Source organism: Drosophila busckii, chromosome 3R, assembly GCF_011750605.1.
Source record: "Drosophila busckii strain San Diego stock center, stock number 13000-0081.31 chromosome 3R, ASM1175060v1, whole genome shotgun sequence".
Classification (NCBI taxonomy): domain Eukaryota; kingdom Metazoa; phylum Arthropoda; class Insecta; order Diptera; family Drosophilidae; genus Drosophila; species Drosophila busckii.
The window spans coordinates 16,135,330-16,161,145 of NC_046607.1; the positions used below are offsets into that span (position 1 = coordinate 16,135,330).

Here is a 25,816-nt window from a genome sequence, read left to right on the forward strand (position 1 = left end):
ATATTCAGATATATACATATACATATGCTAATGCGACTAAAATATGCAGAAAAATAATGTTTCTAATATGAAACATAGCGTTAGATCTGTCGGATACATAGCTTTGCATGGAAACACTGTTGGATTCCAAATCCAAATCTATGCGTGATTTTATTCTCTCAAAGGTGTATAGGGCGCGGAAGCCATTTGCCACAAAGCGATCGTTAGAATGAAAAGTTACCCGAAAGAAGCGTCCATCGGAGCGCACCTCAAAGTCTGGCAACTTGCCACAATAACGTTTGTATTTGCGATCCGTACTCATGAAATTGGAAAACTCTACATAGTCACTAGCCGTTTGAAAATCACAGCTGGATAATAACTAATTAATTAGTGTCCATGTTTTGAATCAATCAGCAAACTTACGAGCCGGGAATGCCTTCCACGTCAAAGAACGTGAAGCGTATTACAATACGTTCATTATCTCCATAGAAATAATAATTGCAAACGACATTTTCAAGATAGTATCCAGGAAAATTTGGAGAATGAAAGAGTCCGCTAATGCGATCACTACTGTTGTAAACAAAGGTGCAGTCATTTCCTTGCTGTTCGCCTGACACAATGCCAAAGTCTATAAATAACAACAAAGCATTTGTTAAGAAAATTTAAAAATAAAATTAAGTAATACTACTAACTTACTTGTCAAAAATCTATACTCGGCACGGAAACCATAATACTGAACTTTGTTGGTCATCGTAGGCGGATATTTGCCAACAAACTGCAATTGGAGAGCTTGTCCCGTGGACATTATAGGCTTTGGCAGAAAGGCGCCACAAAGCAGTTCTTGCGTCTCATACTTGTCCCCCACCTTGGAGAGCACATGCAAAGCATCCAGATCTTGACAACGAGTTGAGTTCTCATGCTCCGTGGGTATGTTGAAATCGTGAAACTTTACCTGTATACGTTCAGGTGACTGCGCTTCAAATTCGTAACGGCATTGAACTGCGACCGCCACAGAATCGATTTTTTTTGTAATCGAGCTCAACAGCTGACTCGATTCAAAGCTGCCAGACTTGTTAACCCGCGAATCGTACAGCTGCCGGCAGTGCTCTGTAAATAAATACATTTAATTGATTTATTATTCATTTTATGTTCAAAGTGCGTTGGCGTCACATTAAACTCTTTTGGGGCAGAGCTATGAGCAGCAGGCAGGCACAGAATGACGACAACAAGTTGGACACGTTTCGGCGTATTTGTGATGAAATAGCTGCTGAATCAAGTTACCTGCGAAAAGTGGAGCAACTGGAACGCTTTTTTAAAAAGGGCACCAGCGGCAAAGGCTTTCAAGGTGATACACTGCAATGGGTGCAGTTCCTTATACCGGGTGCCACACAGCGCGTTTACAATTTGCAAAACAAAGCGTTAATTAAATTATTCTCACGCATCTTGCACGTTGATCAGCAGCAGATGCATCTTGACTTGGAGCAAGGTAAGTTTATTATTGCACTGTTTGCACAAGATGGTGAAATAATTTTGGTTTGCAGATGGTGACATTTCGGAAACTTTGCGCAAGCATTTTGCAGCCTCGAAAAAATTAAAGGCTCAAACAGAAAGCAAACTGTATCTTCATGAGGTAGAAGAGCTGCTGTGCAAGTTGGAACAGCGCACCAAGGAAGATGAGCAAGCGGAGCTATTGCGTGAGGTTTGTCAGCAGGCCACTGACTTGGATTTGCGTACATTTATCCGGCTGATCAAGCAAGATTTGCGCATTAACGCACGCGCTAGGCACATACTTGATGCATTTGGTCCACAAGCATATGCCGCCTATCAATCTTCGCGTGATCTGGCTGCCATTGTGCGCAGTTTTTCTGGTAAAACGGAGAAGGCAGTGCTGCCAAGCAGCTCCAAGGCGAAAGCAAAGGGATTGCCTGGTGGCATACAGGTGATGACACCCATATCCCCTATGCTGGCCAACGCGTGCAAGTCTGTGGATGATGCTTTTAAAAAGCATCCCGGCGGTCTTTACAGCGAGGTTAAATACGACGGAGAGCGTGTGCAGATTCATAAGCAGGGCACTGAATTCAAGTTCTTCAGTCGCAATCTGAAACCTGTGATGGATCACAAAATCAAAGATCTTAAAGATTATATACCACGGGCCTTTCCCGATGCGGGTGACATGATTCTGGACTCGGAAATCATTCTGGTGGACACGGACACGGGCGCTTTGCTGCCTTTTGGCACGCTGGGAGCGCATAAGAAACAAACTTATGCCAATGCGTCCATTTGTCTGTTTGTCTTTGATTGCTTGCTGTATGCTGGCGATGATTTAACCCAACTGTGAGTACTCTTAGCTTTTGGACAGCAACTTAATTACATGCTTTATGCTTACAGTACATTTAGTAAACGTCGTGAGATATTGGAGCAGCATATAAACCCCATTAAATCGCATGTGCAATTGTCAGAGTCACAATTCTTAAAAACCAAGCATGAGCTGGCTTTGATGACGGCCAAAGTGCTGCAAGCAAATCTGGAAGGTGTTGTGCTAAAGAGTCCCGTTGGCACATATCAGCCTGGCAAACGCAACTGGCTTAAGGTGAAGAAGGATTATCTCTTTGGCGGTAAAATGGCCGATACGGCGGACTTGGTTGTGCTGGGTGGCTGGTATGGCTCTGGAAAAAAGGGTGGCATACTCAGCATCTTTCTCATGGGCTGCTATGATACAAGCGATCATCTTTGGAAGACGGTGACCAAAGTACACTCGGGCCTCGATGATGCCACAAATGAAGAGATACATGAGTCGCTTATGAAGCTCACAGAGCGTGCTGATGCCAATAAAATACCCAATTGGCTGCTTTGCAAAAAGGCACTAGTGCCTGATGTGCTGGCCAAGGTGCCGGATAGTATGCCTGTATGGGAAATTACTGGCGCTGAGTTTACGCAGTCGGAGGCACACACTGCGGCAGGCATTTCCATACGCTTTCCACGTATAACACGCTTAAGAAGCGATAAGACAGCCAAGGAAGCCAACGATCTAGCACATCTCGAACAACTATTTGCGGCTTCTAAGCAAAGCGTTAATGTAGACCTGCTGCTGGCCGATTGTGATGATCAGCAAAAGTTGGAGAAGACACCGCAAAAAAACAAAGGAGCGAGCAGTAGTCAAGCCAGTAGCAGCAAGAAAAGAAGTCTAGACGATCAAGCCAGCAGCAGCAACAAAATGAAAAGAAGTCCAGACGATGAACCCAGCAGCAGCAAGAAAATTAAAAGTAGTCCAGACGATCAACCCAGCAGCAGTAAGAAAAAGAACGCAAAGCTGGAAACAAAAGCTCAGCCAAGTCTTATTGATTACTTTAAGCCCACAATGCCAAATGTTGAACAAAGCGAGGAAGCGAGCACATCAACGCCAGCAGTGAAAGAGAAAGTAAAAAGCGATGAGAATAAATTATTTAGCGGACTGACTGCGCATTTTACCGATGCTGCTGCTGAGCCAGAGTTAATACATGAATTTGTGCGTCTTGGTGGCACTTTGACAAGGAATACACAAAAAGCTAAGCTGGCGTTTCATTATGAAATCACTATGAATATAAAACAGCAAAGGTATAATTGAAAAACTATATGAACTTGTTGGCGTTTGTCTAAAATTCTTTTAAATTGCAGACAGTCTTATCGCACCAGTTGTCGCCATTTGCACATAAAATGGTTGCGCACATCGTTAGAGGCCAATGCCCTGCAGCCCTATCCAGTTTACGCCGTGCTTTTAAAGTCTTAACACAGTTAAAATGCTTTGTGATAAGCAATTTCATGTTGAGCTACAACTATTGCAAATTGAATGTTAAGAAAATTGTAAATAGCTTTAAGTATTGCATATACATACATATATTTATATTGTGGGTGCAGCTTGTGACGCCCTTAAGTGTTTATATACTTGTATATATTATCTGTAAGCACTTGCTTCTATTTGTTTAAAGCAATTTCATTAATTTTACCCGTCGTATATCACAAGTAAAGACAAAACGCAAAGCTCCCCGTAAAAGCTCTGCTCGCATATGTTAGGTTTGAATTCGTTTGTGTCGCATTTAGTTTGTGATCAGAACGCATATTGTACACTTGTTAGCTGGCAAAATGCTGCTGGAATTTTGCGCTTTATTTGTGGTTATCCTAGTGCTGGCCTATCGCTGGTCTGTGTCCACACATGGCTTCTTCAAGGAGCGTGGCATTCCCTGCGATAACCCATACCCATTTTTGGGCAGCACTGGCAAAATGTTTATAGTGAGACAATCGATGTTTGATCTGATTGTTGAGCTATACAACAAGGGCGAGGGCAAGTAAGTGTAAAAAATGCGTCTATAGTCGATGATCTCAGTTGAAGGTCACACAGCGTAAACAACAAACATAGGCAAGCTGGAGAAGCTTTCAAGCAGCAATTATTCAATTAATAATATGCACGCATGTGCTATAAATAAATATATCAATTTATTTGTGTACATATGTCGTATTAGATTCGTTGTTTAAAGCTGGCACCGTAATTTTAAATAAAAGTATATGCATAGCTAAATTATATTTGCTTAATAAAGTCATCATTTAGAAAAATAAAATGACGGTAGATCATAAAAAAAATGTACGAAGTTATTACCATAAATAATATTGTGATTTATTTACGCCATTGTAGCATTAACTATTTACATTGCTGTCAGCTTTGTAACAAGTTGAACAAGTTGTACAATTATCTTTATCTATATAAAATAAGTTGTTCGTATCTAACTGTACTATTTATAGCTTATCAGCCTTGGCAGTGAGTGCAACGATAGCAACTAAATTCATATATAAACATAATTAATTATTAATTTTTGAATTCTGCTTATCAACAGAGTGTTTGGCATATTTGAGAATCGTAAGCCGCTGCTAATGATACGGGACCCGGAGCTAATCAAGCAAATTACCATAAAAGATTTTGATCATTTTATCAATCATCGCAATATTTTTGGCAATGACGAGGAGCATGCTCAACATATGGACAATTTATTTGGCAGCTCACTGTTCTCTATGCGTGATGCACGTTGGAAGGATATGCGCAGCACACTGAGTCCTGCGTTCACAGGCAGTAAAATGCGTCAAATGTTTCAGCTTATGGACATAGTAGCTAAGGAGGCAGTAGATTGCCTAAAGCGGGATAAGTTGCCAGCTGATGGCTTTGATTTGGATCTGAAGGACTATTGCACGCGTTTCACCAACGATGTGATTGCTTCAACTGCATTTGGCTTGCAAGTGAATTCGTTTAAGGAGCGTAACAATAAATTCTATCTTATGGGCAAGAAGCTGACTACTTTTAACACCTGGCTAAACATTAAATTTCTGTTGTTTACAACCATGAAATGGGTATTGGATGTAAGTACATATACATACTTTAAATAAAACATAACTCAACTGTTGTTTTCTTTGCAGCTATTCAAAATTTCGCTTTTTGATAAGAAAAGCACAGAGTACTTGGTCAGTCTGGTGCTGGATGCCATGAAATATCGTCAGGAGCATAACATTATACGCCCGGATATGATAAATATGCTTATGGAAGCACGCGGCATGTTGCCCACAGATAAGCCCAAGCCAGCTTCAAATCGCGAATGGAGCGATCGTGATATTGTTGCTCAATGTTTTGTTTTCTTCTTTGCGGGCTTTGAGACCACTGCTGTGCTCATGTGCTTTACTGCCCATGAGATTATGGAGAATGAGGATGTGCAACAGCGTTTGTTTGAGGAGATTGAAGGGGTGGAGAACCAGCTGGAGGATGGTCAGCTAACTTATGAGGCACTGCAGGGCATGAAGTATTTGGATCAAGTTGTTTCCGAAGTGCTACGCAAGTGGCCAGCTGCAATTGCCATTGATCGCGAGTGCAACAAGGATATTACCTATGAAGTTGATGGCAAGAGCATAGAAATTAAGAAGGGCGAGGCTGTCTGGTTGCCGGTCTGTGGCTTCCATCGCGATCCCAAATACTTTGAAAATCCTGAAAAGTTTGATCCCGAACGCTTCAGCGATGAGAACAAAGACAAAATCAAACCATTCACGTATTATCCATTTGGCTTGGGCCAGCGTAATTGCATAGGTAATGTTTATATCATAAAAATATTATTTGTTTGTTTGTTAATATAAATCTTTTTTGCAGGCTCCCGTTTTGCTTTGCTTGAGGCTAAGGCTATTATTTTCTATATGCTGCGTGAATATCGTATTGAGGCTGCCAAGAAGAGTTGTATACCCTTGAAGCTCAAATCATCTGGCTTTCAGCTAGTACCTAAGAATGGTTTCTGGATTAAGCTGGTGCAACGCAATTGAAGAAGTTATATTTTAAATATATTGTTATTGTTGAGATTACATTTGACTCATTAATTATGCATTTAAGAGTTTTTGTAGACTTTAATTTTTGTGCACGCGTTTTAAAAATAAGAAAATTTAAAATTCTATGCTATTGGCTTGATTAAAACCAATTATAGGTCACAAAGCTATCTGTCAATTGAAACTGACAGCTGCTATTGACTGCTTTTGCATTGAAATTTCTATAATTTCAGGTTATAGCAATATGCGAATCACAGTCATGCAACTACTTCAATCAAGAGTCGAATAGATACTGCGGGCTTTTCATATTGTTTTTATTTGAATGGAGCTAAAGTGGTAGCGTTTAGCCATAAAAATTCCCTAAGCAGCATTTAATGTGGAGTGCGCTAAAGTTCAAGAGCGCAACGAAATTTAATGCGTCAAGCAGAAGCTTTCTAAGCCTTAGAAATTACCAACAATTAGTTAGGATTTAAAGCAAACTTATAGGGCGTATCAAATGCTGTCTAAGTATAAGTCTGATGAGCTCGCAGGCGTATACGTAATATGTGTAAAAAGCTTGCAAGTGTGAAATCGTTTCCCTTAGTGAAGTGTTTGTGTTTACTGCTTATTATATTCAACTTGTGGTACTTATTGTTATATCATGCGAGAGACTTGAGCTTCCCCAGCTTGGTATAAATAACGTTGGCGCATTCTGAGCTCTGCTCATTAAAGCGGCAACTGTGACTGCGTTTCAAAAACCTTTGCAAACTGTTTTGAGTTTTGTGTTGTCCGTGCGTTTGTGACAAAATACTGTGTGGCTTACAAAATGTTATCAAATATACAAACGTTTTATAAAGACAAAACCATATTCGTGACTGGCGGCAGCGGGTTTCTGGGCAAAGGTATTAATCAAAGTGTTCCAAAAGCAACAGGAAGCAACAAATTTAATACAAATATCTGTATGATGAGCGGTTACAAATGATTAATTTTAAATGACAGTTAACAAGCTGTTTGGAACAGTGCTTAATTTTAAAACTTGAACCTTGACTTTGCATAAAATTTACTTTGTCTGATGTTAAGTGAAGCTCAACTCATTATTTAAAACATTTAATGTGCAAAAGTAATAAACAACAAACGTTTAATATTACAGTAATTATTGAAAAGCTGCTGCGCTGCACAGAAGTCAAACGCATCTATGTATTGATAAGGCCCAAGCGTGGGCAGGATGTGCAAGAGCGCATTGCAGCCTGGAAGGACAATGCTGTAAGTAGACTTAGAGCTGAATTCATGCATCCATTCATACAATCTTTATGTGCTTAAGATGTTTAGCTTGCTGCATAAAACGAATGCTCAGTGCTTGGAGCGCATAGTAAGCATTGCAGGTGATTGCCAGGAGCAGGATCTGGGCATAAGTGAGGCGGACAGACAGCTGCTGGCGGCTGAGGTGCAAGTGGTGCTGCATAGTGCAGCCACTGTGCGATTTTGCGAGCCACTGCATCAGGCCTTGGACATCAATACACGTGCCACACAGCTGCTGCTGCAGTTGGCCAAGCAAATGAAGCAGCTGCTGGCTTTTGTGCATGTGTCCACAGCATTCTCCAATTGCGTTATAGATCACATAGATGAGCGTTACTATCCAGAGCACTTGGTGTTTAGCTATGACAAGGTATTGCTGCTGCGCAAGCAGCTCAGCGAAGAAATGTTGGACAGCATGACAAGCTCGCTTCTGGGCAAGTTTCCCAATACATATACGTACACGAAGGCGCTGGCGGAGCAGGTGCTGCAACAAGAGGCGGGCGACTTGCCGCTGTGCATCTTTCGTCCGGGTGTTAGTAGGTGACGCCCATTAGCTGCCACATTACTTTTTTAATATAGCCTACGCTGCTTGCTTACAGTTGTGGGCAGCTACAAGGAGCCTGTTGCCGGCTGGATTGATAATCTCTATGGACCTATTGCCATTCTCTACGGCGCCGCCTTTGGCATTCTGCGCGTCACTCGGCTGAACGTTAATGCTGCCGCCAATATAGTGCCTGTGGATTTTTGCGGCAACATGGTGCTGGCCAGCGCTTGGCAAACTGCTGTGCAGCAAGCGGAGCGCAAACAATCCGCTGAATCCGCACAGCAGCAGCAGCCACCCATTTATAACTATGTGCCCAGCAATCGCAACGAGCTCAGCTGGGGCGGCTTTCGGGACAAGGCGCAGCTGTTAGCCAATACCTATCCACTGTCGCAGGCAATGTGGCTGCCGTTTCTACACTGCACCACCACCGCTTGGTTGTTCAAGTTTCTGGCTTTCTTCTATCACTTGCTGCCTGGCTATGCCATTGACTTGGTGCTGTGGTTGCGTGGTCAGCAGCCACGCATGATTCGGCTCTATGACAAGATACACAAGAACATTGAGCTGCTGGTGCCATTCACCAATACGAGCTGGAAGTTTGGTACGCACAATACGCAGCGACTGTGGCAATGCATGTCCACGCAGGACAAAGAGCTGTTTGAGTTCGATATGAGCACGCTGGACTGGGATGATTATTTCCAGCTTGCGCTGGGCGGCATGCGCATATATTTGGCCAAAGAGGATCCCAGTCCTGCCACCTTACAGCGCGCTCAGCGGCTTAGAGCAAGGTTAGTTAAATTACTTTAAAATTTAACTGCTGACAATTAGTTTCATTCTTTTTTTTATAGATATTATGTGCTGCATCGTCTATTGCAGTTTGCTGTCTGCAGTTGCGGCATTGCGCTTTTGTGGTCACTAAGCAAACTACTAATCTAGTGTTAATTTTAGTAATTAACAAGTTTTTATATTAAAAAGAAATTACAACTTGTGTCGATGCACTGACTACAATTTAGTTGTTCACAGCTTGAGCCTGTGGCTTGCACTAAAATCAAACACTAAGCTGCTTAAGGTGTCTTGCTGCGCTCATTAACTTGCTCAATGAGCACAGAGCGCACACAGAGCGCATGCTGCGTCTTCACTGTAAGCAGGTAACGAAAGTAATGAGATCAGCTCTCTATTTGCAGAGATTAGAGCATTGCGGCTCTAATACTCTGGAGTGTTTACATTGTTTTAATTGCACATAGCGTGGGCATCATACAGTTTGCATAATACATTGAACATTGAAGTAAATAATTTCTAACTTTTATAGTAATTAAATGAACTCACTGCCTCCTCCAAAAGCGTTGGCGCCACATGCAGTCGTTAGCTTAAGCTCAATTATAGCGTAGCTAACTAAAAACACTATGAAGCGCAACATTTGCTCCTGTCGAGTTTGAAACACAGACTGAACTGACTTTGGCTACAGTATTGCCAATCAGTTCGATTTGCCACCACAGCCGCAGACAACTTCGTTGGCTTCCGCCCGACAGACGGAAGCCGTCAGGCAATTGAACAACTTTGCTTGCCGTTTAGCATAATTCGATTGGATTTTGCAAGCGCAAGTTATAAGCTAAGACTAATTTATGGGGCGCCAGACTTACCAAAGCTGCTGCGCGCAGGCTTTGCGGGCTGTTCGTCCTCCAGCAGACTGTTTCCTATACCGGGCGGCTGCTTTAGCGCTATGCTGGCGACCTCAAGTATGGGCGGCATCTCGGGTTGCACAAATTTGAATTTGCCACGAAATCCTTTGGCAGTGCGATTCGAGCTGGCGTTGAACTCCAGCAGCAGATCCGGACCGCTGCTATGTATACGCCGTGTGGGACAAGCGCTGCATAGAACATCAATCACTGCATCCATATGAGCAGACTCGGCATCGAAAATGGTAAGTGCATCCAGCTGGCAGCCACCAGTAGCCACTGGTGGCAGCTGTAGCTCCTCGAAGAGCAGCTCCACACGACTATCGGGTCGTCCTATAAACTTGTAGGCGCACTTTATATGCGCTGGATAGTGTGCGGGAAAACGTGGCGAATGAAAATAGCCCTGACCAAGATTCTCATCCGCACTGTTGGTGCTGGCAAAGAAATAAAAGTCACAAAAGCTGTGCGGCACCAGACGTCCCTCTGTTTTAAAGGACTCTACACACACACACGCAAATGCTTGTTAGCTTATTTATAGTTAAGTTAATAAGTCAACTCACCTTGTTTGAGGAAACGATAGCTGGCTGTCAGATTTAGCTGCCAGTTGTCCGCCTTTGTGGGAGCCTGCCGAAAACTCAGCCGCAAGCCCAGCAGACGCCCACTGCTATAAATAGGCGTGGCATTGCGCGCACTGCTCGTATGCTGGCACCAAGTGTACGCTGGCTGTGTCGAATTCTCGATGACGGGCTCGCGTAGATACGGAAATATCTCCACAGTGTCCAAGCAGCTGTCATTAAATTGCGTATCATGCATATTTGCCAAAGCGAGAGAGAAAGGGCGAGAGAGAGCGAGCGAGATGGCAGTTATAATCAAATGACAAAATGGCCAAAATGGAAATGATGTTGAAAATTTATTGGCCAATTCATGGCGCGGCTCGTTGGCCAAACTATTAATAGCGAAAACCAAATTTAATAAATTTTTTTGCATTAGCCATTTGGTTCCTCATCATTTATTTTGATAGAATATCTAACAAAAGTTGGCGTTAAGGTTAGCATACAAACTTGCTAAGAAACAAAGCTACATAAATAAATAAATTACAATAGTGTGACGAGTTGGGTTTGAGCGAATTTGTTGCACTATTTAAATATTTTGAAAGGACTCTGCACTGTTTGAAGCATTCTTGCGTGTAAAAAATAATTTAGTTAATCGCATATTTAGTTTATGTTTGTGCTAATGCTTTTTGGGCTTTCGCATGCCGCTCAGCATGCGACAGAAGGCGGGATAATCAATCATTGGCGGCTCCTCCAACGTTTTGGGCTTGGCCATGGGCGCATGACTGAGCGCCTCCTTGGCCTCCTTAACGCTCATTTTGTCACCATAGTTGGTCAGCTCCTCGTATATTCTAGTAAACACTTTTCTTTAATAACTTGTCACACTTGTTACACTGCTTAACACACTTGCGTTCGTCAATTTTGCCCGTGCCATAGTCATCCCATTTGCTCCAAGCTTCCAGCAGCACATCCTCTGGGTCCAGCTCTTGCGTGCGTCGGCACATTAACTGCACAAATGCCTCATAGTCCAATGGCTCGTGCGCTTCCTGCATCATTTGCTCCAGAAGCTGCTCGTTGGGCTCATTGCCCAGCGCCGTGTAGGTAAAGCGCAGGTCATCCTTCGATATGAGACCATCGCAGTCCGTATCGAAGAGCAAAAAGACCTTGGAGTGTAGCAGATTGAATCTCTGTGCAAGCAACAAGCACATGGACACTTACTTCCTTCAACTCGGCTAACTTGGCAATATCCAAATCCTGTGGTGAAACCAAATCGTGTGCACTCAGCTCCTCTGGCAGCGTATAGTGTCCCGTGCTCTCTGGCAGCTTCAGCTTGGGATTGAATATCTCATTGATGACCGCCATGGCCTCCGACTCGGGCAGCGTTGACTGCGCCTGCAGCGTCATGGAAGCCTTGCGTGTCGCACTGGCTCGACGACGTCGCTGCACAAATATAGAATTAACTCGACTCTACACACACACACGCAATACACTCACGCGCTCCAGATCCTCCAACGACACTGCAGGATCCATAGACATTTTGCCTAACGTTTTACACTAGACAACAAAATGTTTAATTCCATGCACAACCTCTCGCACTGAGGACCATCAACGTTCTGCCGCAGACTCCACAGCAAAATTTTGTGGTCACCCAACGAAAAAAAAAACGAATTTTTATATATTTTGTATTGACAAATCGATTTCGAAATTATTTTCGCTATTTGAATGCTTGGCAAATTTTCGCATTAATTGACACAAATTTGCGGGCGCGTCTTCGATTTATATAAATAACCAGGCGTGGCCGGCACACGGCTCCACGGACCCCCCACACACCAGCGAATGCATCTTGGCCTTCGTTAGGTATTTTAATTACATAGCATTTGGGCAATTCTGTTGATTTCCGCGCTGCAGCTGTCAGTGGCTGGCTCGCTGGCAAGATCCAGATCTCTGATCGATTTGGTTGCGGATACGGATTTGGCGTAACAGGCGGAAGCATTGCTACTCACCCGGCGCGCAGCTGCAGCTGCTCCAAGCGAAAGGCCACCAGCTCATCAGCCATGCCGCCAATGAATACCATCAGGCAGTTGTTCTTGGCGCCAACGGCTTGGCTCGCATTCAACGTCACTCTGCCCCATTGGCTGGCATTACGCTCGTTCGCATGCAGGCAGGAGCAATCTATCAGATTGGCATGGCATGAATTATGCTTCAATTGCGAACAAACAAGTGCTGTGCTTACCCAGCCACAATTGCACTTGCTTGCCACACCAAGCTGGTTGCAAGCTCAGTGCTAGCAGCGCTGCTAACCAAACGGCCGCCATCTTCAGCGTACGAACTTAAACTGAAACTGAAGCGCAGCTCTCAGCTCAGGATACAGGACACAACGCTGAGGATGCTTTTTATAAATAGCCATAGCCCTCATATGCTATATGTGTGGCCCAAAGCGAGCTCATAAAAAACTCTCGTCCAGCTTTTTGTTCAAATTTGAGTTTTTTTTGTTGCTAGTTTTTTGTCACCGCGACTGTCCCTGCGGCAGCAGCAACAACAACAACAACAACAACAACAACAACAACAACAAGGACGTGAGCAAGCTGCCACTTTGGTTGGCTATTTTTAAACGGTTTTCGTCCTTTATTGGCTATGTGGTGCTATCAGCTCGTGCCTCGAGGGTAACGAGGTAATATAATAAATTTAGATTTTATTACAAGCAAATCATATAGACTTTTAGACAAGATATGTCTATGCTGCAAGTACAGTGAAAACTCAATAATTTAAAAATAAAACTCATTAACTTAAACTTTTGTTTCTAACACTGAAAACACAACTCAAGTTATATATTTCTTTAAAACAACAACAAATAAAGCTTCTACATAATTCGTACTTGTATTAAATGTTCTCAAGATTCTGTTGCTTGATTCATCTTGGCTCTAAACATATCAGCCAGCATGACAGCCTTGCTGCCATTGAGCTCTTCATAGTCATAGGGCAACATGTGCTCCTTGCAGCGTTCCAGCCATTGCCTGACATGTTTATAGGGCTTTAACTCAAAGTCGAAGGCTTCCAGCTGTGAAATGGTCACCAGCAAGGTCAAGTCCGCAATGGTGAAATGCTCAGCGGCAGCGAATTGACGACCTTCCAAAATAACATTTAGCCAGCCAACGGCCTCGGAGAGTTTGGCACGCTTGCCCTCATCCAGCGGTGCGCCAATGAACATGGTGGGGAACTGAGTAGTTTACAATGAATATATTGAATGCTATTAGAATAGCTAAGCTTACATAGTAATCTGTTAGGCGTTGATAGAGTGTGCCCAGATCGAATTGCAGCCGCTGATCAATCAAAGCACGCACGCGTATATCCTTGGGGTAGAGCTCATCCGTCTTGCCATAGGCAGCCACCAGATATGAAAGTATAGCGCGACTAATTCAAAGCAAAAAGTTTTAGTTTTAATTAAATATTGTTATAGTTTAAATTACCTTTCCCACAAGACCAGTCCCTGATCATCCATGGTGGGTAGACAATGCTGCGGATTCATGGCCACAAAGTCCGGCTTGAGCTGCTCACCCTCCAGTATGTTGACGATCTTTAGCTCAAAGTCGAGTGCCAGCATTTTGGCCAGGAGCAATATGCTGCGACAGGGCGGACTCGGTGGCAGATAGTACAGCACTGGCGTGGACATTTTGCCACCACTGATAATGAGGCAGTAGACAAATTCAGTTACAATTTGCTCAGTCTCAGGCATCAGTTACAACTGACAGCTGGCCAATGCCAATGCCAAGCAGCTAACAAGGCAGCAAAATCAATGCATCGATTTTCAATGAATGATTAATGATAATTATAGGCAATTTTATAAAACAAAGAGAAGCGTACAGTTTTCAATTTAAGCAAAAGTAATTGCCTAAGTAATATAATTGACTCACTTAGTCGAAAAATTAAGACATTGTTTGGTATTAATATAGCAAAGTGCTTGCTAGTAAGAGTATTACTTTAGTCGCATTGACTTTTGTTAGCTGCGCTTTTTTAATTGCCCGCATTTAGATGCATTTAATAATCCATTTTTAATATGGCAAAAGCTTGCAACTGCCACATGCTGCTACTCACACTATTTTATGCACCAGCTTGTGCTGCACGGCGGCCACGGAGTTGATGTCGATGTCTATGCAGTTCCCCAGTGTGCCTGCGAGTGTCAAGCTGAGCAAACTGTGCTGCTGCTGCTGCTGCGTTCGTCCTAGTTGCTGCTGATGATGATGATGTAAACCAAGTGTTAACTTAGTGGACGTGCCTGTTCGTTGTTGTATCCTGTTTGAAAATGTTTAGAACATGTCATCGGTGGTGTGTCTACTTTTTGTTTCATGCTCTTTGTTTTGTTTAATTTTATTTTCTGTTTCGCCATGTTCGTTTAGTTATCATGGCGAACGTTACCTGGACAACCAGGCGCGTCGCCTGTCCTAATGTGTGCTCACCTGAGGCGCGCGCGCTCTGGTTGGGGGTGTATGTAGCCTAAAAGTCGGTCAACAATTCGTGTTCGTGTCTAAAATTAAACCACACTGCATAAATTTTCATATAAAATCGATTGGAAACTCTATTGGCTTCAAGTTGAAAAGCACTTGAGCTGGACACTAACACGCTAGGCACACTATTTTCGCCACCAGTGTAGCGTTTCAGGCTAATTTTGTTTGCCTACCTGTGCCGCTTGAGCAGGTAGCACCAAAGACAATGGTAAATTCCAAATGCATTAGGATTTAAATTCCTGGAAAATTTGGTGACTAATTGCGAAAAAGGACAAGCCAGGATAATGCACTGCAAGCCTATAAAGAGACTTTGTTGCGGCAGCAGCAGCAACAGTTGAATCTGCAATTGCAACAGAGTAAGTGCCACAAGAAAAAAATGTTTACGAAAAGTCAGTGCAACAAGTTGCTGCGGCTTATGCTGCCGCTGCTCGTATTATGCCACAAAGCTTACACGCTGCCCGCTTTGGAATCAGCGCCTGTGGCAACAGCAATCAATACCATAGAGGAGACGGACAAGCTGCCGGATACGATTGTGGAGCCAAATCCAGATGCAGTGCTAGTTAATGCCAATGTTAATGCCAGCGCGAGTCAAACAGATGCAACACAGGAGCCTGCCACAGTAAGTGTTGCCACTCACAGCTTTTAAACTTCGCAGCTAAGCGCTTAATTTCCACAGCCTGATAATGTAGCTAGCGCCAGCAACATTCAACCCATTACCTACGCCAGTGGCCTGATTACACCCGAAGCCTTTCAGCAGTATCTGAATCAATTTGGCGGCGCCGGCTTAGCACCGCTAGCAGCTTATCCTGCTCCCATGACTGCTGCACCTGGCATGTATCCCTATCCTGGTCCCATTGTAGTGCAAACGGGCTACGAAGGCTTCTTAGTGCCAGTAAATGCGCCTCACGCCGACAGCGCTGCTGATAGCAACACAGTGGTGGCCGCCGCACCTAAAGTGCACGCCAATGTGAATCCTTTGCTTGCCTTTGCCACCAAACTGCTGCCCAGCATACTCATGTCCACGCTATTTCGTGTGGTTGCTGTGGTGCTGTCTGCTGTGGGCGTTATACTGTTTGGTAGTGCCATTACCAGCACACTTTGCCGACTAACGCCCATCTGTGAAATACCCAGCAAAGCTGTTGACTATTTGCGCTCTGGCGGGGCACAGGATGTGGGTCGCATGCTTGCCGAAGAGATGACGCCAGAGCGTGTCAGACGCACCGCCGAATTTGTGCGCAATGCCATACGCAAGTATCAAGAGCTGCAGAAAATTGTTGAATGATGATTTAAGACTGTGTATAGTATAAATAAATTTATAAACAAATATGAACAATGGTTTTCATTTACGTTCTGTATGACTCACTTCAAACAATTTTTATTGTCATGCTTGGCTGGCTCTTTGCCTTATCTTTACCGATTACAAACAAATTGCCAAATTAGCCGTTTACATAATTTATTTTATAATTACATTGCTTTAACTATTTAGCTTTCTTCATTGCCTCCAGCTTGGTTTTCATTTCGACCACAATTTTGTAGGACGCTTCAAAGCCGGGAGTTGTCTTGGAGACATGTTGGTACCACTTGTCCACGTTTGGAAACTTGCTGAGCTGCACGCCCATGAGCTGGCAAGTGGAAACTGTAGCTAGTAAAGCATAGTCAGCAATGGTCTGCTGGCTGCCAGCCGCATACTGTTGACCCTCCAGGAAAGTGTTGAACAATTCGAAACCATCTTCTACCTTTTTGAAGAGCTCTGGATCCGCAGGTTTGTTCTCGCGAAATTGTGGATAGAAATAGTTTTTAAAAGCCTCATTCAACACGCCCATATCGAAGTACAGACGCTGATTAACCAAAGCACGCTGCTGTGGATCCTTGGGATATAGCAAGTCATCCTTGCCGTATTTCTCCACTAGGTAAGCTAGTATAGCGCGTGACTCCCACAGAGTGAAGCCATCTTCCTCCACAATCGTTGGAATTGTGTGCTGTGGATTGATTTTCAAATACTCTGGCTTCAGCTGTTCTCCCTCCATCGTGTTGATGACTTTCAAATTAAATTTGATACCCAAAGCTTCTGCCAGCATTATAACTGAACGGCAGGGCGCCGAGGCGGGCATAGCGTACAAATCCATTCTATTATATGAATACTTTATATGTTACGCCTTTGAGTTTTGCGTTTGCACTGAGTTGAAAGTGTTGCTTCATTTATTATAATAGCAAAAATGAGCAGCAAACAAAAGTGAGCAAAGAGCGCTAAAATTATCGTGCATTAAATAAAAGTAATATACGAATAATGTTTGTACGGAGCTAACTGTTTTGATTTCAGTATACAGACATACTCAGTATATAAGCAAAGCTAACACATTCAAAAGCTTTCTTCTCTTTATCTTTGCCACTCTTCCGCTCACTCTCAGCTCTCTCAATTGCTTAACAAGCGCTATCAAGTGCTTGATAACAATTTACAATTCATGCTGATTATAACATAAAAACATACAAAAATAAAACTATTTTTATGCTTACAAGTATTATTGTTGATATCTATAGTTCTTGTTATCTGATATAAACTGAATCAAGGGTATATTCTAGTTGAGCATGTTTCGCTGTAGCTCTTCTAATGAGCTGTACTCACTCTCTCTCTCTCTCTCTCTCCGTTGCTCACCGTTGCCGGCAATTAACAAAGTGTGTGTGCTCATTATTTTGTTTATTTTCTTTGTTTTTGCTATTTTGTTATGCTTCAAATAATATACGACGCAATAATTTTACTAATTTAGTTTGGCATTAACTTGACTAATGGCCGAAGAGTTTAATATAAGCTTCATGAAATTTCTTGTAAATTAACATAAATTTACTTCTTTCGCATTTGTTTCATAGCTGATTTGAAATCCACTAGTCCTTCCTCATTTTCAGCCCAGCCAGGAGCCACTTTCTTGGCGTGTGCATACCACTTGGCCACATTGGGATAGTTATCAAGCTTAAAGTCCATTGCCTCAAAAGTTGACACTGACGCTAAAATAGCCAAATCGGCAATCGTCAATTGATTGCCAGCTACATATTGTTGACCCTCCAGAAAGGTGTCCAAAAAGCCAAAAGCAGTTTCTATTTTCTTAAAATGCTCAGGATTCGCTGGAGCAAGCGATATGTATTGTGGGTAATAATAATCGGCAAAGGACTGATATAGCGTGCCCATGTCAAAATAGAGGCGTTGATTAACCACTGCACGCAGCTTGGGATCCTGAGGATACAGCGCATCGTTCTTGCCATACTGCTCCACTAAATATATGAGAATAGCACGCGACTCCCATACAGAGAAGCCATTATCATCCAGCGTTGGGATTGTGTGCTGTGGATTTATTTTTATAAACTCGGGCGTCATTTGCTCCTGTTTCATAGTGTTTAATATTTTCTTATTAAGCTTAACACCAACTCCAGCTGCTGTCATGAGAACTGAACGACAGGGCGGTGAGCAAGGCAGATAATAAAAATCCATTTTCGATAATCTGATGGACTGTTGCTCTCAGATGTTTAAATAGTACTGAGGTCCGTTTGATTTTGTGTAACTTTTATAAGCTGCGGTTCTCATATTTGTTTAGCAATTGAGCTTGTTATCTATACATTTTTATAAGCTTTTATTGTCTGTTATGCTATCAGAATAGGCGAAAAAAACAAATTAGGTGTGTGAGAGTATTGTGTGGTTGGAATATACATACATACATACGAATCTGATGTATGTATTAATTAACAATTAACAGTTTAACTATGTATTTTAATTTAAGCTTTATAAAACTTCTTATAAATTATTCAAAAATGTTACATAAAAGTTACTTCTTTCGCAGTGTTTCCATAACTGCCTTGAATTCCGATGCTCCTTTCTCATTTTCAGCCCAGCCAGGAGCCACTTTTTTGGCGTGTGCATACCACTTGCTCACATTGGCATAGTTATCCAGCTTAAAGTCCATAGCCACAAAAGTTGACACTGACGCCAAAATGGCCAAATCGGCAATCGTCAATTGATTGCCAGCTACATATTGTTGACCCTCCAGAAAGGTATTTAAGAAGCTAAAAGCAGTCTCCATTTTTTTGTAATGTTCAGGATTTGCTGGAGCGTTCGCTATATATTGTGGATAATAATAATCGGCAAACGACTGATATAGCGTGCCCATGTCAAAATAGAGGCGTTGATTGACTACAGCACGCTGCTTGGGATCCTTAGGATATAGAGCATCGTTCTTGCCATACTGCTCCACTAGATATATGAGAATAGCACGCGACTCCCATACCGAGAAGCCATTGTCATCGAGAGTTGGGATAGTGTGCTGTGGGTTGATCTTTATAAACTCGGGTGTCATCTGCTCCTGTTTGATGGTGTTTAGAATTTTCTTGTTTAGCTTAACACCCACTCCAGCTGCTGTCATGAGCACGGAGCGGCAGGGTGCGGATGCAGGTAAATAGTAAAAATCCATTTGAAATTGTTGAGTTAACTGTTGCTCTTAGCTGTTTAGAATATACTGAGGGCTGCTTAGCTTTGTGCAACTTTTATAAGGTAATGTAAATATACTTATATGCTGTTTGTTTAGTAATTGAGCTTATTATCTATACATACCTTTTAGCTGTTAAAACTGCTTGTCATTGTTATAATATCAAACTACCGGCCGGTCTGGTGTGATAAACATTTGAAGTGTGTGAGCAATATATATATAGGAAACTGATGTACATATGTATTACTCTCTATCTTAACTTATATAGTTAATTTATTAGTCACCTGACGACAACACTTTTGATTTTTATCTAGGCCAAAAAATTCTATGTATTAAAATGTACTCATTTATTTAACATGCTATATAAATTAAAAGTTTTAACTACATTTAATTCTTTTTCAAATCTGCAACACGCTTCTTCAGATCTGCAATGCCTTCTATATTCTCATTCCAGCCGGGTGTCACCTTCTGAGCATTTTGATACCACTTGGCCACATTAGGATAGCTATCGAGCTTAAAGCCCACAGCCTCAAAGGTTGAAACTGTGGAGAGCATAGCAATATCGGCAATTGTTAGCGTCTTGCCGGCAACAAACTGCTCGCCCTCCAGGAAGGTATTCAGAAAGTCAAAGGCTACCTCAATCTTCTTGTACAGCTCAGGATCGGCGGGTGCACTTGAACGGAACTGAGGATAATAATAGGCGGCAAAGGACTGGTATAGCGTGCCCATATCAAAGTAAAGACGTTGATTGACCAGCGCACGCTGCTTTGGATCCTTGGGGAACAGCGAATCCTCCTTGCCGTACTTCTCAGCCAAGTAAGCCATAATGGCACGCGACTCCCAGATTGAGAAGCCATTGTCCACCAGCGTGGGAATCGTATGCTGTGGATTGATCTTAATAAATTCTGGCTTCAGTTGCTCCTTATTAGCAGTGTTCAACAATATTTTGTTGAGCTTCACACCAACAGCAGCGGCAGTCATTAGAACTGAGCGGCAGGGCGCTGAGGCTGGCAGATAATAGAAATCCATGTTTGCTAATGTTCTAGACTGTGTGTTGCTGTTACAAATGCTGAGCAAGTACTGATGACAACTAGTGGGTGTACAATGCTTTATATGCACAAAATTAATGCTTGATAATTTTAATTAGGTCGCTTATCTAGATGCACTCATTGACCGATAAGAATGTACGTGATTGATTAACTTGTTATACTGTAGCTGATGCAATCCTGGCTAAGATTTATAAAAAATTAACATAAAATTATGCTGCGTCCAAAATTATGAAAGAAATAAACTAACTAACGCTGCGTTACGCTTTTAGATTTCGTTTTTTTATACTAAAAGCGTCTAAATATACAAAAGTTTGTTAATTATACAAAGTCTATTGTACTCTCTTTAATTCACTATGCAAAAAAAACTTGTTTTCATTGTGCACAACGTAGAGATTTCTCTTAATTTAATCTCTTTCCCTTTTCAAACAAAATTACATTTTTTAAAGCTATTATTATATACACTTTATTTATGAGCTTGAGCTGTAAGTTTTTTTTTAAGTGTATTTGCTTTATACATAGTTTGATTTTATGACTCATATAGTGTAGGCAAACTGGTACCACGACCTTTCTCTATATTTTATGCTCAAGCTCTTCGTCAGACTCTGAGGCGTAAAACCCAAACCACCTGTAGGGCTTTGACTGTTGCTTTTGTTTATGATTTTCACAGAATTCTCAAAAAAAAAAACAATAATGATTAAGCAGCTTTTGGGTATTTCAAGCAACACTATGAAGCATACAATTTGAATAAGCGGAATGTTCTGGATAGCTTGCTAGGTCTCTCACTCTCTCTCTCTCTTTCTCTTTAGCATGTCAATCACTCTCGAGAGCTCCCGCATACATATAAACGTTTATTTGTATGTATTTGTTGTTTGGCTTAAGCTCGTGGGGGACTGACGTGTACATGAAAACACCAAATGTGCTGTTTGTTGTTTATTATTAAGTTTATTTTTTGTTTTTTTGCACTATCATGGTGATAGTAAAATTTTGCAGTTGTGAAACTGATAAAACTTTTCAACAGACAACGATTTTAGAAGCTTCCAGTAGTCTTGATATGCAAGTCATAAACCCAAAGATTATGTGTAACGATATTTTAATATAATCGTTATGCTGATTCAGGCAAAGTTATAAGTATAAGCTTTCATTTCACAACAGTAAATATTTGATTTGTATTAAAAGCATAACCCGATCTAATGATAAAAATATAAATTGTCATTAAATTTATACATATGTTTCAACAATTAGCATGAAATTTGTATTAACAAGATATCAAATTTGATTTCAAGGTTGAAAGCTCAGTTTACAATGGAACAATTGAAGTCAAACAACTTTGCAGCTGCTAAAATCGCAAAGATTTTACAAATTGCCAATAAATACACAAATATTTTTATAAACTCAATACCTTTGTAATAATACGTATGTATACAAACTAATGAACGCTATACTGTTTGTGTGTATGTGTAATGCATGGAATTCTAAGCTAAATGCAAGCACAAGTAGTTGGCTCAAATTTATAAAAAATATAATTCAACTGAGAGAGCGATCTCAGGCTGCGTTCATTAGAAAGTTGCCGGCTTTTGGTGGCTGCAGCAACAGGAGAGAAGTGAAGGGTGCAGTGCATGGAGATGTATTTTAAATTGGATCACAAACATATGGCCAGACATACAAACAAGTCTGCTGCACTGGCGGCTCTTTGAAAAAACAATTCGCAGTATACAGTTTGCTACAAAACATATTTTTACAATGCACACATACTAGTACACAAATATATATACTAACATGCCAAAAACCAACGGCAAACACGCGAAGACAACAAACTGGCGCTCGCTCTCGCTCGCTCTCGCTCTCTCTTCTTGGCAAATAATTTCGAGTGGGGGCATACACATATATACAAATGAACACACATATATTTGTATAATATATGATTGTCACTCCCGCTCTGCCGCTGCCGCTCCCGCTGCTCCAACGAGTGCGTTGTTTGCCGGTTTCACGATACGAATATGACGATTGCCGGCCGCTGAATCAGCGTCGGCTAGCCGCCGTCTATAAAAGCAGAGCCGCTCTCGAATTCCGCATCAGTTTTGCTTGATACTTGGTTCAGTGCAGTTCGTCGCGTCTTTTCTAAAAAACAAAAAGTAAGTGTCATTATATATAGTGAACAAAAACTTGTGTGTACATATAATAAAAAATTCAAATAATTTGTGTGAACCATTGCCATGGTTTTAAGCTTAGCCCAACTGGCCATGACATAATCATGTACATTGGAAAGAGACAGCAAGAGCAATTAAGTGCTTTTTAATAATAGCTTCAAAAGCTAGCATTGTTTTATCTGTTTGTGCTGATTAATTATAGGAGCGCGTCTAATTGTGTGTCTATCGTTTATTTTATTATAATTATAGTAAAATGGCTGACTTTTACTATCTGCCCGGCTCCTCGCCCTGCCGCTCCGTCATCATGGTCGCCAAGGCCGTTGGCTTGGAGCTGAACAAGAAGCTGCTCAATCTGCAGGCTGGCGAGCACTTGAAGCCCGAGTTCTTGAAGATCAATCCCCAGCACACCATTCCCACGCTGGTGGACAATGGCTTCGCTCTATGGGAGTCGCGCGCCATTCTGGTCTATCTGGTGGAGAAATACGGCAAGACCGACTCGCTGTACCCCAAGTGCCCCAAGAAGCGCGCACTGATCAACCAGCGTCTGTACTTCGATATGGGTACTCTGTACCAGAGCTTCGCCAACTACTACTACCCGCAGGTGTTCGCCAAGGCGCCCGCTGATCCCGAGGCCTTCAAGAAGATCGAGGCTGCCTTCGATTTCCTGAACACCTTCCTGGAGGGTCAGGAGTACGCTGCCGGCGACTCGCTTACCGTTGCCGATATTGCTCTCTTGGCTAGCGTGTCCACCTTCGAGGTTGCTGGCTTTGACATCAGCAAGTACGCCAATGTCAACAAGTGGTACGAGAATGCCAAGAAGGTCACCCCCGGCTGGGATGAGAACTGGGCCGGCTGCCTGGAATTCAAGAAATACTTCGAATAAGCGCTGTTAATCAAACACACACATACATATGTATTAATTTATTCCGTTTATCACAAGAAAACGATTTGAAATCGTGTTTATTTTTTCTGTGCTAATTTGCAGCGAGTGAGAATTCGCTGCAGAGTTATTTTTCTATAAATAAAAGAGTATTCATTTTTATTGAGTACAAGTAAGAGATAACCTTAGACTGTGTTGCTATTTTTAAAGCTCTTTGCTGTTTTCAAGCAAGTCATGGGCAACTGTTTGTGTTTACTTATAGATAAGATAGGCTTACAAACTTGTTGTTTTTATTACAAAACAGTTACTTTGTACACTTTATATATGATTCGCAATTTACATTTACTGCGGACACACCCGTTTGTTCAAGCTTTGTGCATATAAATATCACTCTGCCTCTATTTTTGCACTTCAAGAGAGATTTTGTGGTTTTGCGCACTCTTTTTATCGTTGCTGCCTGCTATACGAGTGTAAAATTCTCTTTAGTTTTATGAGCGAGCGTCACGTCATTTTTAATAGACATTGCTTTGGCTATGGTATATTTGTTTCCACGGCTGAAGCTTTTTATTGTTTATTTACCAATTTATAAAATTGTTATTGTTTACTTACAAATTTATAAAATTGCAGCACAATGCTGTTACTCTTTGCTAAGAGTATTGCATTGAATCTCAAGCAATTTATTGGAATGCAATTTAAAACATGATCATTTAAAACATGAGTTTGTCAATTAAATTCCTGTGGGTGAATTAATATCTCTGTTTTGATTTGGGCTATGTCTATTATTACAATTCACATACTATATATGTATTTAGTACTAGCAATTGGTACGTGACAATTGCCGGCCGCTAAATCAACGTCACCTGAAATGGTTAAAGTAAGCTTTATTAATCTATGTTGTTTTACCATAAATTTTATAAGTAAAATAATTTTTATTTAAATTGTGTACAATTAGAAGACAAGTTATTTGTAAGTCTATTTGCTGTGGTTTTCAAATTGCTTAATTTAAGCTTGTGCTTAACTCTTCGCAACGCAAGAGAGAGATTTTGTAAGAGTGCAATTACAAAAAACTCTTAAGCACATGCTGGTTGCCATGTAACTGCAAAAGTGCAATGCATTCTCTTTAGTCTCTATAACTGCGCACAGTAGAGCGGACGTCACGTAATTTTCATAAATTGCTGTAAGTTATGGGATATTTATTACTTTATTTCACATCAGCATAGCAGTGAAGCAGTTTATTGTTTATTTATAATTTTCTGTAATTTCAGCACAATGCTAGATTTTTATTATATGACATATTCGGCGCCTTGTCGTTCCATACTGATGGTAGCCAAGGCCTTGAGTATTGATTTGAACCTCAAGCAAGTGGATTTGGATGCTGGGGATCACTTGAAGCCCGAGTTTGTCAAGCTAAATCCACAGCATACAATACCCACACTGGTGGATGGAGATTTTGCTTTGTGGGAATCGCGCGCTATACTATTATATCTCGTAGAGAAGTTTGCCAAAGATGATATTCTGTATCCCAAGGATCTAAAGTTGCGTGCTGTGGTTAATCAGCGTCTCTTCTTCGATTTGGGCACCTTGTATCAGAGCTATGTCTATTATTATTATCCACAATTGTTTGAAGATGTGAAGAAGCCGGCTGATCCAGACAACTTTAAGCGTATTGATGCTGCTTTTAAGGCCTTTAACACTTTGCTAGAAGGCTCCACGTATGCCGCTGGAAATCAGTTAACTTTGGCAGACTATGCGCTGCTGGCTACAGTGTCCACCTTTGAGGTAACTGGCTATGATTTCAGCAAATATATTAATGTAGCCAATTGGTACGAGTTAACCAAGAAGGAAGCAGCCGGCTGGGAAGAAAACTGGGAGGGCTGCTTGTATTACAAGAAGCTATATCTGTCGCAGCTATAATGTACAGATATGCTATATATAGATTCAACATTGTATTTGCTGTCAGGTTGTAAATTGATAGAAATACAATATTTGCCTATAGCTAATAATTCAAGATAAGATAAGCACCTACACTTGTAAATCAAAAATTGCTATGGTTATCATTGTTATTATATAACTCTTTAACAAAAACTGAGGCTCACTTTAGCTGGTTTAAAATATATAATTTCCACAAGAAAATCAATAAATCTATCTATTGTGTACATAACTTTTTTGACTGATTGTTGTGCTTTGAAAAGAATATTTAGTTAATTGTTAGCACGTGTAAATTGTCATTTATACACATATTAAACATAAATATGCATAAAACTAGATAAGTTGGTTTTTTTTTTTATTTATTATAAGCTATGTCATCATTTCTTAACGCAAAGCAAAACCTAAATGAAAGTGATTATATTTTCGTTTTCATATGTCATTGACTGGCAGATGTTGATTGAAATGAAATACAGTCTATTGATATGAACAGTACT

At 41.4% G+C, this 25,816-nt stretch overlaps 13 protein-coding genes across 15 annotated transcripts; 6 read left to right on the forward strand and 7 right to left on the reverse strand.

The window, feature by feature from the left end:
* Positions 1-3: 3 nt before the first annotated feature.
* LOC108602945 (suppressor of lurcher protein 1) lies at positions 4-12,778 on the reverse strand. 2 transcript variants are annotated; one of them, XM_017991293.1, is made up of 7 exons: positions 12,580-12,773; positions 12,350-12,518; positions 10,356-10,582; positions 9,760-10,293; positions 676-1,086; positions 403-607; positions 4-347 (listed from the first exon to the last, which is right to left on the reverse strand). In XM_017991293.1, the coding sequence occupies exons 1-7, from the start codon at positions 12,659-12,661 to the stop codon at positions 5-7; spliced, it is 1,971 nt and encodes a 656-aa protein (XP_017846782.1). In that variant the 5' UTR covers positions 12,662-12,773; the 3' UTR covers position 4. The 2 variants fall into 2 exon arrangements, with proteins under 2 accessions (XP_017846782.1, XP_017846783.1); XM_017991294.1 differs by lacking the exons at positions 4-347; positions 403-607 and having other exon boundaries at positions 691-873; positions 932-1,086; positions 12,580-12,778.
* LOC108602944 (DNA ligase 3) lies at positions 822-4,078 on the forward strand. The gene is made up of 5 exons (XM_017991292.1): positions 822-906; positions 1,136-1,465; positions 1,521-2,313; positions 2,368-3,573; positions 3,634-4,078. The coding sequence occupies exons 2-5, from the start codon at positions 1,174-1,176 to the stop codon at positions 3,743-3,745; spliced, it is 2,403 nt and encodes an 800-aa protein (XP_017846781.1). The 5' UTR covers positions 822-906; positions 1,136-1,173; the 3' UTR covers positions 3,746-4,078.
* LOC108602947 (probable cytochrome P450 9f2) lies at positions 4,099-6,342 on the forward strand. Its single transcript, XM_017991297.1, has 4 exons — positions 4,099-4,301; positions 4,845-5,361; positions 5,419-6,076; positions 6,137-6,342. The coding sequence occupies exons 1-4, from the start codon at positions 4,099-4,101 to the stop codon at positions 6,301-6,303; spliced, it is 1,545 nt and encodes a 514-aa protein (XP_017846786.1). The 3' UTR covers positions 6,304-6,342.
* On the forward strand, positions 7,028-9,107 carry LOC108602948 (fatty acyl-CoA reductase wat). Its single transcript, XM_017991298.1, has 5 exons — positions 7,028-7,184; positions 7,433-7,545; positions 7,604-8,114; positions 8,178-8,907; positions 8,968-9,107. Exons 1-5 carry the CDS (start codon positions 7,109-7,111, stop codon positions 9,053-9,055), a joined length of 1,518 nt encoding a protein of 505 aa, XP_017846787.1. The 5' UTR covers positions 7,028-7,108; the 3' UTR covers positions 9,056-9,107.
* LOC108602950 (myosin regulatory light chain, striated adductor muscle) lies at positions 10,789-12,030 on the reverse strand. The gene is made up of 4 exons (XM_017991299.1): positions 11,841-12,030; positions 11,565-11,786; positions 11,253-11,509; positions 10,789-11,197 (listed from the first exon to the last, which is right to left on the reverse strand). The coding sequence occupies exons 1-4, from the start codon at positions 11,880-11,882 to the stop codon at positions 11,026-11,028; spliced, it is 693 nt and encodes a 230-aa protein (XP_017846788.1). The 5' UTR covers positions 11,883-12,030; the 3' UTR covers positions 10,789-11,025.
* A 376-nt stretch (positions 12,779-13,154) lies between the features above and the next one.
* On the reverse strand, positions 13,155-14,079 carry LOC108602245 (glutathione S-transferase D7). Its single transcript, XM_017990295.1, has 3 exons — positions 13,814-14,079; positions 13,616-13,757; positions 13,155-13,563 (listed from the first exon to the last, which is right to left on the reverse strand). Exons 1-3 carry the CDS (start codon positions 14,077-14,079, stop codon positions 13,237-13,239), a joined length of 735 nt encoding a protein of 244 aa, XP_017845784.1. The 3' UTR covers positions 13,155-13,236.
* Positions 14,080-14,481: 402 nt separating this feature from the next.
* Positions 14,482-16,130, forward strand: LOC108602450. 2 transcript variants are annotated; one of them, XM_033294073.1, is made up of 3 exons: positions 14,482-14,669; positions 14,741-15,467; positions 15,525-16,130. In XM_033294073.1, exons 2-3 carry the CDS (start codon positions 15,225-15,227, stop codon positions 16,128-16,130), a joined length of 849 nt encoding a protein of 282 aa, XP_033149964.1. In that variant the 5' UTR covers positions 14,482-14,669; positions 14,741-15,224. The 2 variants fall into 2 exon arrangements, with proteins under 2 accessions (XP_033149964.1, XP_017846062.1); XM_017990573.2 differs by having other exon boundaries at positions 14,482-15,467.
* Positions 16,131-16,204: 74 nt separating this feature from the next.
* LOC108601658 (glutathione S-transferase 1-1) lies at positions 16,205-17,010 on the reverse strand. The gene has a single exon (XM_017989557.2). The coding sequence runs from the start codon at positions 16,972-16,974 to the stop codon at positions 16,327-16,329; it is 648 nt and encodes a 215-aa protein (XP_017845046.1). The 5' UTR covers positions 16,975-17,010; the 3' UTR covers positions 16,205-16,326.
* Positions 17,011-17,041: 31 nt separating this feature from the next.
* Positions 17,042-18,349, reverse strand: LOC108603627 (glutathione S-transferase 1-1). The gene has a single exon (XM_017992585.2). The coding sequence runs from the start codon at positions 18,327-18,329 to the stop codon at positions 17,688-17,690; it is 642 nt and encodes a 213-aa protein (XP_017848074.1). The 5' UTR covers positions 18,330-18,349; the 3' UTR covers positions 17,042-17,687.
* A 106-nt stretch (positions 18,350-18,455) lies between these two features.
* On the reverse strand, positions 18,456-19,345 carry LOC108603626 (glutathione S-transferase 1-1). The gene has a single exon (XM_017992584.2). The coding sequence runs from the start codon at positions 19,300-19,302 to the stop codon at positions 18,661-18,663; it is 642 nt and encodes a 213-aa protein (XP_017848073.1). The 5' UTR covers positions 19,303-19,345; the 3' UTR covers positions 18,456-18,660.
* A 295-nt stretch (positions 19,346-19,640) lies between these two features.
* On the reverse strand, positions 19,641-20,399 carry LOC108601630 (glutathione S-transferase 1-1). Its single transcript, XM_017989529.1, has one exon. It carries the CDS (start codon positions 20,344-20,346, stop codon positions 19,705-19,707), a length of 642 nt encoding a protein of 213 aa, XP_017845018.1. The 5' UTR covers positions 20,347-20,399; the 3' UTR covers positions 19,641-19,704.
* A 2,018-nt stretch (positions 20,400-22,417) lies between these two features.
* On the forward strand, positions 22,418-23,576 carry LOC108604099 (glutathione S-transferase 1-1). Its single transcript, XM_017993381.1, has 2 exons — positions 22,418-22,498; positions 22,763-23,576. Exon 2 carries the CDS (start codon positions 22,767-22,769, stop codon positions 23,394-23,396), a length of 630 nt encoding a protein of 209 aa, XP_017848870.1. The 5' UTR covers positions 22,418-22,498; positions 22,763-22,766; the 3' UTR covers positions 23,397-23,576.
* A 988-nt stretch (positions 23,577-24,564) lies between these two features.
* On the forward strand, positions 24,565-25,528 carry LOC108601631 (glutathione S-transferase 1-1). The gene is made up of 2 exons (XM_017989530.1): positions 24,565-24,570; positions 24,659-25,528. Exon 2 carries the CDS (start codon positions 24,663-24,665, stop codon positions 25,305-25,307), a length of 645 nt encoding a protein of 214 aa, XP_017845019.1. The 5' UTR covers positions 24,565-24,570; positions 24,659-24,662; the 3' UTR covers positions 25,308-25,528.
* The last annotated feature ends 288 nt before the right edge of the window (positions 25,529-25,816 follow it).

What these genes read in the sequence shown, in the direction of transcription:
- LOC108602944 (XM_017991292.1), top strand. Translation starts at nt 1,174, where the DNA reads ATGAGCAGCAGGCAGGCACAGAATGACGACAACAAGTTGGACACGTTT. An exon ending in GGCGATGATTTAACCCAACT is followed by an intron (nt 2,314 to 2,367) that starts GTGAGTACTCTT and finishes TTATGCTTACAG; the next exon opens with TACATTTAGTAAACGTCGTG. An exon ending in ATGAATATAAAACAGCAAAG is followed by an intron (nt 3,574 to 3,633) that starts GTATAATTGAAA and finishes TTTAAATTGCAG; the next exon opens with ACAGTCTTATCGCACCAGTT.
- LOC108602947 (XM_017991297.1), top strand. Translation starts at nt 4,099, where the DNA reads ATGCTGCTGGAATTTTGCGCTTTATTTGTGGTTATCCTAGTGCTGGCC. An exon ending in TACAACAAGGGCGAGGGCAA is followed by an intron (nt 4,302 to 4,844) that starts GTAAGTGTAAAA and finishes GCTTATCAACAG; the next exon opens with AGTGTTTGGCATATTTGAGA. An exon ending in CCATGAAATGGGTATTGGAT is followed by an intron (nt 5,362 to 5,418) that starts GTAAGTACATAT and finishes TTTTCTTTGCAG; the next exon opens with CTATTCAAAATTTCGCTTTT.
- LOC108602948 (XM_017991298.1), top strand. Translation starts at nt 7,109, where the DNA reads ATGTTATCAAATATACAAACGTTTTATAAAGACAAAACCATATTCGTG. An exon ending in CAGCCTGGAAGGACAATGCT is followed by an intron (nt 7,546 to 7,603) that starts GTAAGTAGACTT and finishes TATGTGCTTAAG; the next exon opens with ATGTTTAGCTTGCTGCATAA. An exon ending in CATCTTTCGTCCGGGTGTTA is followed by an intron (nt 8,115 to 8,177) that starts GTAGGTGACGCC and finishes GCTTGCTTACAG; the next exon opens with TTGTGGGCAGCTACAAGGAG.
- LOC108602950 (XM_017991299.1), bottom strand. Translation starts at nt 11,882, where the DNA reads ATGTCTATGGATCCTGCAGTGTCGTTGGAGGATCTGGAGCGC. An exon ending in AGTTAGCCGAGTTGAAGGAA is followed by an intron (nt 11,510 to 11,564) that starts GTAAGTGTCCAT and finishes CTACACTCCAAG; the next exon opens with GTCTTTTTGCTCTTCGATAC. An exon ending in GGCAAAATTGACGAACGCAA is followed by an intron (nt 11,198 to 11,252) that starts GTGTGTTAAGCA and finishes AGTGTTTACTAG; the next exon opens with AATATACGAGGAGCTGACCA.
- LOC108602945 (XM_017991293.1), bottom strand. Translation starts at nt 12,661, where the DNA reads ATGGCGGCCGTTTGGTTAGCAGCGCTGCTAGCACTGAGCTTGCAACCA. An exon ending in CAGCTGCAGCTGCGCGCCGG is followed by an intron (nt 10,583 to 12,349) that starts GTGAGTAGCAAT and finishes ATTTAATGACAG; the next exon opens with CTGCTTGGACACTGTGGAGA. An exon ending in GTGGAAGGCATTCCCGGCTC is followed by an intron (nt 348 to 402) that starts GTAAGTTTGCTG and finishes GTTATTATCCAG; the next exon opens with CTGTGATTTTCAAACGGCTA.
- LOC108602245 (XM_017990295.1), bottom strand. Translation starts at nt 14,079, where the DNA reads ATGCCTGAGACTGAGCAAATTGTAACTGAATTTGTCTACTGCCTCATT. An exon ending in GGACTGGTCTTGTGGGAAAG is followed by an intron (nt 13,758 to 13,813) that starts GTAATTTAAACT and finishes GCTTTGAATTAG; the next exon opens with TCGCGCTATACTTTCATATC. An exon ending in AACGCCTAACAGATTACTAT is followed by an intron (nt 13,564 to 13,615) that starts GTAAGCTTAGCT and finishes TAAACTACTCAG; the next exon opens with TTCCCCACCATGTTCATTGG.
- LOC108602450 (XM_017990573.2), top strand. Translation starts at nt 15,225, where the DNA reads ATGTTTACGAAAAGTCAGTGCAACAAGTTGCTGCGGCTTATGCTGCCG. An exon ending in CAACACAGGAGCCTGCCACA is followed by an intron (nt 15,468 to 15,524) that starts GTAAGTGTTGCC and finishes TAATTTCCACAG; the next exon opens with CCTGATAATGTAGCTAGCGC.
- LOC108601658 (XM_017989557.2), bottom strand. Translation starts at nt 16,974, where the DNA reads ATGGATTTGTACGCTATGCCCGCCTCGGCGCCCTGCCGTTCAGTTATA.
- LOC108603627 (XM_017992585.2), bottom strand. Translation starts at nt 18,329, where the DNA reads ATGGATTTTTATTATCTGCCTTGCTCACCGCCCTGTCGTTCAGTTCTC.
- LOC108603626 (XM_017992584.2), bottom strand. Translation starts at nt 19,302, where the DNA reads ATGGATTTTTACTATTTACCTGCATCCGCACCCTGCCGCTCCGTGCTC.
- LOC108601630 (XM_017989529.1), bottom strand. Translation starts at nt 20,346, where the DNA reads ATGGATTTCTATTATCTGCCAGCCTCAGCGCCCTGCCGCTCAGTTCTA.
- LOC108604099 (XM_017993381.1), top strand. Translation starts at nt 22,767, where the DNA reads ATGGCTGACTTTTACTATCTGCCCGGCTCCTCGCCCTGCCGCTCCGTC.
- LOC108601631 (XM_017989530.1), top strand. Translation starts at nt 24,663, where the DNA reads ATGCTAGATTTTTATTATATGACATATTCGGCGCCTTGTCGTTCCATA.